Consider the following 11,553-nt stretch of genomic DNA (forward strand, 5'->3'; position numbering starts at 1 on the left):
CAGATATTTTGGTACATTAATATTCTCAATATAGATCTTTTTCCTGAAAGCAGAAGTCAGCCTGAATTTTAACCTGAAGGATGCTTTGCATTTCCGGTCTCCAGTGTTTCTAGTCAAATGAGTGTATATTCTGAGTAGGTAATCTAATGTTAAACCTATTAAAATGTTTTGTTTTTGTTTTTTTTTTTTTAAAAAAAAGCACATGCCTCCATAGCACCATCACTTAGCAATGTTGCAATGACCGTCATTTGTCAGTGCCTCACTCCTTAAAGTTTAATAGATGACACAAAGCTGCCGACGTTGGCTACATTAAAAACAGATGGGTGCTATTTGAATTGGCTCCTATGGAAAGGTTTACTCAGGAAAAAGGTCTATAATAAACAATACAGAAGTAATTTTTATGAAGAACACAAACATCACCTAGCCTTGATTCTATGACAACCAATTATTCAAACTCATACTGCACCCTAGTAACAGAACAGTTACATCTGTCTGGAATGAAAAGATACATTTGAAATGATAATAATACATAACTGAGAATATTCTGAATGTTTGATATAACTTTTCTTAGCAAAGGATATTTAAGTAAAATGACAAATGCTTATTTGAAACAAGTGTCACAAGTGTAGTGTATATATATACATATATATATATATAGTGTTTATTTGAAACATTATAATATATCAATTTTATTTATTTATTTATTTATTTATTTTTTTACTGACCCCAAGGTTTTGAATGGTAGTGTACATTAAATATTTTTTATTACACTCAAACTATTAAAACATAAACCACAAATAGGTTAAGATAAACAAGCAAGCTATTACTTTATGACTAATCAATTTCCTTTTTTTTTTTTTTTTTTTTTTTTTTTTTTTTTTCTTTTTTTTTTTTTTTTTTTTTTTTTTTTGATTTTTTGTTTGTTATTGCTGGATAAGTTTTTAAAATCTAAAAGCCTGCATATTCAAAGAGTTAAGGCTTTCTGTCCAATAAAATATGTTACAGTTTGACATAGCTAAATATATATTTTCCAAATAAAAATATACAAATATATTTTTACTATACATTTACATTTAAAGACAACTTTTCCAGTCATGGAAATTTTAAAACTCCTTAATATTTCCAGGAAAAGGAAAATTGTTCACTAACTTAGAAAATCAGAACAGAAACAGCCTTATATTTAATATTCTTTTCTCTTATTTTTAAAATAATAATACTGCCTTTGCTAATATCAAGTCACATATCAATACGCACTGCAAAACTTACTATAATATATATATATATATATATGTATAATCAAATATTAGCATGCAAACTTTCTGAATCACATGATGGTTTGAATCACTAATATCAAGTGCTGATGAATCTATTGCCATCACATGCTCAATATCACAAAGATTATAAATGATTGATGATGATTGAAACTCATCAGTATCCTGGGATTGAAAGTTTCTCCTCTTGGTATTTTTAATTCACCTGAGCATATGTCACATCACTAGATCCAGCACCTGAAAATACAGAAAATAATTTTAAAATGTTTTATTTTTATATACAGTATTTCAGTTCATTCTTCAATTCATTATTGTGGTTTGTAGATGTAGTTTGTTTGTTTTTTTGTTTGTTTGTTTGTTTGTTTTTTTGTGAATTGTGATTGATGTTTATATTTTGACTCACCTTGATCTGTTTGCAGCATGAGATTAGAGTAAATGCAGTCAGGACTCTCAGTTTTATTCTCTAAAAGATGACAACAGTTAATATCATTAGCACCTACTGTATGTCCTACTGTCATAATATCAATATATTTATAAAATCAAAGGTATGTTATTCAGCAATCTGTTTTAATTCTACATATATATTATATTTTAAAATGACAACAAGATAACCACAAACAGATGTTTTGAAGAATAATGTGGTAATTTCTGCTACTGTTATGATCATAAAATCATAAGAGCAGAGACTTTTGTTTCAGTTTACCTTTGTTTTCTTTCTTTTTCTTCTGTTTCTTTGTAGATTTCAGTTCAATCTCAGCATAGATGTGTTCAGTAGACTCACTTACACTGTCTACAATGAGCAACAGAGAAAGAAAAAGACACATTTACAAAACAAAAATAAAATAAATTAATACTACTACTACTACTACTAATAATAATAATAAATAAATAAATAAATACATAAAAGATGGATTGATTTCCACTTTCTCTAGAATGAAACTTCTTATCCTGATGCCAAAAAATATAATTATATAATAATATTTAATCATTTAAATTATGTAATTTACCTGTGCTTATGTCTTTAACAGCTGCATCAACGGAGTCATAAATATGAGCAGTTCCTGTGATTAAATAATACATTAATTAATATCCTATATGTCAAACACACAAATATCATGTTAAACTTTAGAAGAGTGAAAAATTATTTAGTTGTCAGATCCATTCTGTTAATAAAAGTTATCCATAAGTGTCTTCCATCTCAGCTTGTGAAGATTTATGGATGTTTAATATTATTTATGGGTAATGTGTAAAGACTGACCAGACTGCAGTGTGTTGTATCCGGCTTCACTGTGGTTCTGGTCTGATGTCTGACTGTTGTTCTGTTGTTGACTGACAGTAGAGGGAGACTGAGATCTTCCACCTACACAAACATAACATGTTTTATTGGCATCTGTGGATCCCGTAATAATCTTTAACTTCAGTGGAACCTTTTCAGTCCACAAAAAGCACTTAATAGTGGAGAAAATATTCTTTAGATTTTTTAAAATGTTCTTCACACTAAGAAAGAGAGAGGTCTTCTTTTCATTGCTGTGAAAACACCCTTTTAGAGCCTTTATTTTGAAGAGTTCATCTTAAAACTGACCAGACACCTTAAAATCAACTGACATAACAGCTTTATTAGGAGACTAGTTAAGACCAGAAAACTATCATAGGTTGTTGTGGGATAGGAGATCACAAGGTTTAGGAACAGAGCTAGTGTTTGCAAATACGTCATGGAAAATTAATTTAACCTTTGTTGTTTCTGTAGCGCCACAGCAGGATCAAGAAGACAATGATCAAAACTGTGACAGTCAGTCCTGCAGTCACTCCAGTTATTATGGGTTTGAGACCATCAGATCTTGAGTCTGTGGATATATTTTTACATTTAGATTAGTGCTGTAAAGTGTACATAAACATTTCTGTAGTGTTTAAATCATTAATATTATGTTAAATATATGTTTGGTTTGTGTGTGTATGAAGAGATGATCAAACTCACCTGATACTGTCAGTGTAACTGCATCACTCATTTGTGACCAGCGTGATCCTTCTGTCTCTGATCCTTTACAGGAGTATTTACCTGCGTCAGAGTCATTAACGAAACTGAATGTGTGTTCCTGTCGATCACTGAAAACGCTGGTTGAATCTTCTTTATACCAGCTGTAGCTCCAGCTAGTGACTCCTTCACCATATATGTCACATCTGAGAGTGACTGTCTCTCCTCTGAATACATGTTGATCAGGTTTAATGGTCACTTTAGGTTTTGGTCTTTCTGTACAATGACAACAATTCACAATGAAAATAATGTGCTGTTTTCATTGTATTAACACAGTTACTTGATTGTAAAACACATGCTAAATCAGATTAACCTGAAATGTTTTTACCCATAGTACTTATTCAGTGTTTTATGAAGTTACATGTGCATTATGTAACTAAAAAAATAAATAAATAAATACTTGCCATATATTGTCACTATTACTGGTTTACTGTAATCAGTGTAATATCTTCCTCTTCGTGCTCTGCACCTGTATTCTCCTCCATCAGAGACAGAATTGATTATTTTAGTTGCAGCTCCAGTAGATTCATGGTTTGAGTCTTTTGTCCAGAGAAACTCCCATCCATTGTGTGACTGAATCATCTCACATCTCAGAGTAACTGAGTCTCCAGTGAACACTGAACTCTGTGGCTCAACAGTCAGAATAGGTGTAGGAAAATCTGTCAATATAAAGATGGATCATAAGTATAAAAGTTTTCCAGCAGAAGATTTTGTCTTCTGGTAAATTAATAACATAAAGATCAGAAGAATGTTAAATCTCACATGGCAGTTTTGAGGCTTTATTAATGTAAGCAGTGACGTAGCTGATGATCCAGATTTTTTTATTCAAACCTGAAAAACTTCTGTCACTTTCTCCCCAAACCACCCCTAACCTAAATACACAGACTCGCTCAGCAGAAGAACACCCGAAAATTTGTACATTTTCAGTGATGGGACATTTCTCCATTAGCTAGTTGGTTTTCTCACTCGCCTCAGCTGACAGACCCGTGCTTGAACGCCGGACCAGCTAGTAAGTCTTACGATTTTTTTCGCCTACTCCTTTTTTTTTTTCAGTCGAAGTTGTTTGTGAGGAGTGTAAACTGGTTTTACTCATATCACAGCCGCGATTTCAGCGGAGGAGAGACAATGGTGAGCTAATATGGTGAGTGCAATAATGTACCATGTTTTTTGAGAAATGTTTGAAGTATGAGTACGTTTAAGTTAATTAACGGTATAAATACAAAAACGGATGAATGTACTTCTGTTCTGTCTCATGGGCGTCGGAACCATTGAATGTGGGTGGGACAGGACCCACCCACTGTTGAAGACCTGTGATATCGGACCCACCCACTTTTACCGTCTCTAATTCGGCGAATATGTCGCTTTTTTGAGCGGCATCAGTCAAATCCATTCCACATGACGAATGCGCTAATAGATTAAGCTCCATGCTCACGCATTCAGTAGTATGTTCCTGCACAACTGGAGGCTGCAGTTTCAGGACCGCACTTCTAAGACCCTATTTTTTGTGACAGCGCCATCTAGAGGAGACCTGATTTAAGCATAAAACAAAAACTATTCATTTTTTATCTTTCCATCTTATTTTTATTGTAAGGCCTGGTGTGAACTTGTGCTCGAGGCAGTGTCGATCTCCATTTAGCCTATTTAGCTGTGCAAAACAGTTCATTGTTCTGCTGAATGTTGTAAACTAGCATTTGTATTCAAATTATCTTACATTTATTAATGTACCAATAAACGGTGCGAATACCAATGCGCGTCACACATCAGACGTGAATCGCTGTGCTGCGGCTAATGAACTGAAGTCTTGCAAAGATACAAGTTTTTTTTTACAAGAAAACTGAATTTAAAACCAGAATATATATAGAATATATTGAAATAAATTAGGTTAAATATTTCAGTCGGGTTTCTAATGTTAAGGGTATGTTAAGGGTTAGGAGTTGGTTAGGACAATAATTAAGTGTATACAATTAACCAACTACATATTTCTTTAAAATATAATAACATACACAATAGCAAGCGCTATTAAATAGTATAAGAAGCTAATACACACATAAATACAATAAATTAATAAAACAATAAAACTATAGGGTCTTAGAAATGCGGTCATGAAACTCTGAAACTGCAGCCTCCGGTTGTGCAGGAATGCATCTGGGGTGGAGGAGTGGACGGAGCGGGCGCGGGCGCATCAGGCGCATCAGGCGCAATTATCAAACATATTTCAAAGGAAGCGGGCGCCACGGTCCTGACCGCTTCGCTGTCTTTACTGGGTGTTTAGGGAATATTTGCATTTACTCACATATGATTTGATTTAGCTACTGGTACTACACTGTAAAATCTAATTAGTTGGGCTTACTTAAAAAAAGCATGCAAACCGATTGCCTTAAAAAAACTAAGTAAAGTGAAATAAGAATAGTATGTTGTAGTGACAAATGCTTAGTTAGTATAGTTTACTTACACGGGAGCTCTAGTAACTAAAAAAGAACTGTAGGGGGTACTTGATCATTTACTTTAGGCTTACACTTGACTTAGTATAGCTACTCACTGACTCCCAGAGTGCATTGCGGCATGAATAAATTATGCAATTGCTTTGTTTTACTGTTGTTGTTTTTATTTGCTAATTTTATTTACTGACTTGTGTCAGCAGTAACACAACAAAAAGAGAAAATAAAATAATATAATGGTTATTGTCACAATTAATAAAAATAAATAAAATTGAATTGTCACCACTGTTGTGATTCACATGCTGAATGTTGAAGTTTGTGACTTGAGCACATTATCACAAATATTAAAGTACTGTCTCAACCCAATAAAGTTTCTCAAGGTGTTTCTGAAGAACAATAAAATTGTAAAAGATCATTAATAAATATAAAAAACACATTAGCTAAAGAATTGGAAAGATTTAGCTAACTGAAATAACAGAACGTGAAGGTTAACCTTCTAAAAGCAACCTCCTTATTACTTTTCTTCTCTTGAAATCAAAAAATATGACTTCATGTTGCATTGCTGCATCAATAGGAAGAAAATTATAACAAGAAAAACAAAGTTCCAAGTGCCCAACCAAACAGAACATTAATCACTATAATGGTAAGTTAAAAAAAAATAAAATAATAATAATAATAATTAAAAAAATAAAATAAAATAAGACACACCAACAACATTTTACGAAAATCAACATCAATTTATGAAGTCAGTTTATGTGATGTTCTCTCAAATATATAGTTGTACTGAAACAACATTCAAGATGACTTTGGGAAATGAGTGAATGTAACTAGTGAAAAATAACTGCAGATTAACAATTGCCACCTCAAAAAAATTGCTTTTCTTCTTCTTCTGTTGTTATTTTGCAAATTAGCAACATAGTAGTGCACTGCTGCCTCTCACTGGTTTATTAATGTCATTGGTTTCTTTGTGGCTACTTGAATATTTTAAGTAAGCGTCACTCAAAGTAGTAAGTAAACTGTTTTACTCGCTTGAAAGTAGCTGTAACTTAATAAAACCTAGTAAGTATAGCAACTAAGTAAAGATAACTAATTATATCTAAGTAAGGTAAACTATTGGATTTTACAGTGTAGCTACCCTGCATTACACCACTGCATGTTAATTAAACTCCAATTTGTGTTTTCACTAGTTATTCGCACCTGCTGCACTCCCGAAACACAGCAAAGTAAATAAAGCATCTGAGCGTATCTGCTGCTCAGATACACCTAATCCTACCCGATACTTTATTCAAACTTTTCAAATATTTCCTTCATTTTTTCTTTTATCGAATACAAATGCGTTTCCGATGTAAGCTGAGATGTGAAAAGGCAGAAGAACAATTTCAGCAGTAGGCGGACACAAACTCGGGTCGTTTGCGTCAAAAAATATCGATTGCTTGCTTAAGCTCTTACGCCACTGTAAATGGGATAAAGCTGCTGTCTTTTGTAATGTTGTCACGTTAGTGGGCAAAGGTAATACATAACGCAAGGCGGTCTATTCAATTAATTAAAAAGCACCAGGTTACAGAAAATGGCATATACTCCAGTAATTTTTTTTAGGGGGAGGACCCACCCACATTTACTTTGCTTCCAATGCCCATGCATTTTAAAATATGTCAATGCCATTGTCTTGTCTCAAGATGCAAACCAGTAAAGTTAAGGCATTTTTATAAAAGTTATTTAAATATCCTAATTTAACTAAGGCTTAGTCCTGACTTAAGCTAAGCCCTGTCTGTGAAACCCTGTCTCTAAGTTCAAACATAGAACTTATACAAGAACGGAACAATTTTCTTGTTTACATCCGATATGTACATACATTTAAATCACTTTATGCACAAAAACTGTACACTTATGCCACCTTCATACCAAAACTCCAGATCAGCTGTATGTTGTGGATTAACTGAGACCTGGGGGCTGTTTCATGAAACAGGTTTACCAAATAAGCCAGGCTTATTTCAGTTAGTCTTATTGTCTGACTTATTGTCACTTGATTTGGTTTCAGAAAGCAAATTTATCATAAGTAAATTTAACTGTCAGGCTAAGGTAAGTTCCTGTAACACTTATGAATAGGAACGCATTGATATTGCCACTGACTCTCTCACATACATTTATTTCACTTTATTACCTGTCTAAAAATAAAAGTATACAAAAAATGCAACTTAAATAAATCTAATAAATAAAAATATAGGCTACAACCGACTGTATTCAATGTATTGTGTGTCATGTCCGCTATGCACTGGGGAAAACACAACGTCTTAAATGCATTAAACAATACAAATATATTGCTGTTTGCATGGTGTATCAATTTGATCTATGATCGACATAAGGGCTGACATTATTTTGACTCACTGAATCTGGATCAATTTAGTGAGATTGCCTGAGCTTAAATTGTTGTTTATGAAACTGCTTTAGTCCCGATCGTTTTGTTAGGTCTTTTATGAAACAGCCCCCTGTTCTGACTCTGAGGATGATCACTTTATTGACTAGCACACTGCACAATTAAATGCAAACCATTAAGTCAGATGCCCTTACAACTTGCTCTGTTACAAACTTTTGCTCTTCACAGAAAAGTTGTCAATGACAAGCCTGACATCCCCCAGATGATAATTCAAAGGCCATCTTTTTTTTTTTTTTACAGTAAACCAGGTATGTAAGTGCATTCATCCCACGTTGTAATCGCCATAATTACAAGATTCCTACTTGGGAAAAGTGTTCATGCCCTTGTAGAACTCATAATTACCACCTTTAAACTGGGAATTTTCTGAGAGCTTCTATTTGTACCACATGACCACTGTATCTGACTGAATGAATTTAGGCATTGATAGCCATAGAAACACACACTTCCCAGTCCAAGGACACGAACAGCTCCAAGTAGAACATGGTGTGAATGCAGCATATGATCCTGACAACAGCATTGTCTAACTGACTTGATAATATTTTTGTCAATCTGTTTCTTCCTCTGTTAGGATGCAGCTGACATAACAGACTCCAGTACGAATCCTCAGCGTTGATCAAGAAAGTCCACAGCTCAAACCCATCTACACACTCATAAAAATGATTCTTCAACACTGTTCAGATTATTTAAAAAAATCCTTTTCATTTAACACCATTGTGTTAGGTTTCCCATTTATACAACTGCATTGTGTTAAACTGCTTGAAACAGTTGCATTTTGGTACAACTCAATATTTTCATTTTGAAAGAACATGTTTCAGTTAAATAGGCCCCTTCCCATCATGCTTTGCATGCTTTGTACAAAGAGAGTAAATGATGAAATAAAATGTTATTTTATGCATTTTTTAATTAAGATTATACAATTGGGAGACTTGTTAATGTTTAATGTTCTTTAATGTTTGTATTTAAAACAGTTTATGGAGAGTTAATGTTTTGGGAGGTTACCACTGTGGTAAAGTGTAGAGCATGAGCTTGGGTTGAGGACCTGCTAACATAAGTTAAAATTGTCTTAATAATAAAATAAACAACTGCTTTGGGTATACTATGGACAGCCATCGTATGGCTAGTGCCTAAGAAGTTGGTAAATGCCTGAAGTTAAGTACATCAAATGTATAATTTTTTGAGTGTAGAAGGATTTCTGCCTAGTTATTTGTTTTCCAGTTGTTTTAGTTTGAGCATAAAATAATGACTTCATAAATGTATGAGTTTCATTTAAACTATATTTGATCAAATTGAGTTAGCCCAACTCAGTTACATTTCATTGCATGAATTTAATTGTTATGAGTTTGGGTTACACATATTTATTGGATGGAAATCCTGCCCTTAATTAAATTGAGTTCATCCAATGAATTCTTTTTTTGAGTGCATGTGTAAAAAATAAAAAAAATAAAAAATTTGTTGAGTCAGCTTAAAATAATTTGTTACCCTGCTGCCTTAGAATTTTAAGTTCAGTCAACTAAAATAAGTTTAGTCAACTTGAAATGTTAAGTTGTACTAAGTAACAACTTAGATATTTGTGTTTGCTGAACTTAACAGATGGGTAAGTAACCCAGCTACCTTAACATTTTAAGTTGATTCAACTCAAATATCTAAGTTGTTACTTAGTATAATTTAACATTTCAAGTTGAACAAACTTTTTTTGAGTTGACTGAACTTTAAATTTTAAAGCAGCCAGGTTACAAATTATTTTAAGTTGACTCAACAAATTGTTTTTTACAGTGTAGAGTGGAAATCATCTTGGAAGAAAATTTTGTAATGGATGGACTGACTGATCTCAGGCCTTCTGTGTCCATTGTTTTCAGACTGATTTATGCCCTGCACCTGGAATAAGTGTATGAAAAGCACTTTATATTTTATTCAGCAGGTAATGCTCAACCTTAGAAAAGGTAAGTTAGCACCCAAAATTCAGTACTGCCAATATTGTGAACTCAGAGTGGAATAAAACCATAAAAAGTTTGTTAAACTAGTGTTTTCATGTTTTATGGGGAAATGTTTTCAGAAACAATCATGTTTTGTTGTGTTTTTAAATTAATATTTGGAACTGAATTAAAATAAAACAGAATATTGCATGTCGCTTTTTTGTTTTGTTTTTTTCTTAATTTTATAGTTTAACAAATTGGAAAAAACTGATGTAGATGTAGTAAAAATGTTTTCATTCAACCAATTAAAAAAATAAAAATTAGGGTAATGGTTCACATCTATATTTTATTTATTAACTTTAGCCAATGAAAAATAAATAACTTGTTCTGAACAATATTTTCTATGTCTATGACAACTATTACATAAAGCTTGGCACAAACAATATTATTTTGATCTAAAAAAAAAAATAAATAAATTGAAATTAATTGACTTTCTTCAAAAAGAAAAATATACTTTGTGTCAAGTTTTATAAAATAGTTTTCATAGACATAGAAAATATTGTTTAGGGCAAGTTATTTATTTTTCATTGGCTTAAATTATAAAATATAGATGTGAACCATTACCCTATGTTTTGTTTTATTTAGGTGAATGAAAACATTTTTACAGTGTATGATATTTCTTGTTGAGATGAAAATCTGTCTCGTGATATCACCATGATGAAGTCTGAGGGTGAAATTAAAATAAAAGTTGCCACCGCTACTCTGCAAAAAAAAAAAAAAAAAAAAAAAAAAAATGCTTTTCTTACTTAGATTTTTTTGTCTTGTTTCCATCCAAAATGTCTAAAAATTCTAAAATCAAGAAGGATTTTCTAGACAAACAAAAATTGTCTTGTTTTCAGAAAAAAACTAATCAATTAACTGAGTTTTTGCTTGAAACAAGTAAAATAATCTGCCAATGGGGTAAGCTTTCTGCTTGAAATAAGATTATTTTGCTTACCCCATTGGCAGATTATTTTGCTTTTTCTAAGCAAAAACTCACTTAAATTGGATGTATTTTTTTCTGAAAACAAGACAATAATTTTTGCTTGTCTAGAAAATCCTTCTTGATTTAAGAATTTTTAGATATTTTGGCTGGAAACAAGACAAAAAAATTTAAGGAGGGCATTTTTTTGCAGTGTACGGCTGTCGTTTTGCTTTTATTTAGAAATAACAAAACATTTAATTTAGTTGGAAAAGGTTGTTAAGACCACTTAGCTCGTACAGTGATCGTAACATAAAAGGGAGACCACACTGATTACTACATTGAACAAAGAATGTTTATTAACTAAATAAAAAGGTATCAGTAAATGTAATGGTTAACCAAAAGTGTAGTGTTCATCAGTAAAATGAAACGTGTGGTGAGCGGAGGTAAGAGCGAGGAGCGAGGAGCGAGGAGCGAGGCTGCAGCCTGCAGCACAGACAGACG

At 32.6% G+C, this 11,553-nt stretch overlaps 1 protein-coding gene across 1 annotated transcript; it reads right to left on the reverse strand.

The window, feature by feature from the left end:
• Window positions 1–1,414: 1,414 nt before the first annotated feature.
• LOC127161422 (V-set and transmembrane domain-containing protein 1-like) lies at window positions 1,415–4,729 on the reverse strand. The gene is made up of 8 exons (XM_051104193.1): window positions 4,542–4,729; window positions 3,247–3,470; window positions 3,002–3,115; window positions 2,530–2,631; window positions 2,279–2,332; window positions 1,975–2,061; window positions 1,675–1,734; window positions 1,415–1,508 (listed from the first exon to the last, which is right to left on the reverse strand). Exons 1-8 carry the CDS (start codon window positions 4,727–4,729, stop codon window positions 1,468–1,470), a joined length of 870 nt encoding a protein of 289 aa, XP_050960150.1. The 3' UTR covers window positions 1,415–1,467.
• Window positions 4,730–11,553: the final 6,824 nt, after the last annotated feature.

The sequence above is a fragment of the Labeo rohita genome, unplaced genomic scaffold (assembly GCF_022985175.1).
Source record: "Labeo rohita strain BAU-BD-2019 unplaced genomic scaffold, IGBB_LRoh.1.0 scaffold_647, whole genome shotgun sequence".
Taxonomy (NCBI): domain Eukaryota; kingdom Metazoa; phylum Chordata; class Actinopteri; order Cypriniformes; family Cyprinidae; genus Labeo; species Labeo rohita.

Coding starts and splice junctions, on each gene's coding strand:
- LOC127161422 (XM_051104193.1), bottom strand. CDS start 4,729: ATGGAGCTTAATCTATTAGCGCATTCGTCATGTGGAATGGATTTGACT. Junction 3,471..4,541: donor GCCCATGAGACAGAACAGAA/GTACATTCATCC, acceptor ACATGTATTCAG/AGGAGAGACAGTCACTCTCA. Junction 1,509..1,674: donor CATGCTGCAAACAGATCAAG/GTGAGTCAAAAT, acceptor CTGTATTTTCAG/GTGCTGGATCTAGTGATGTG.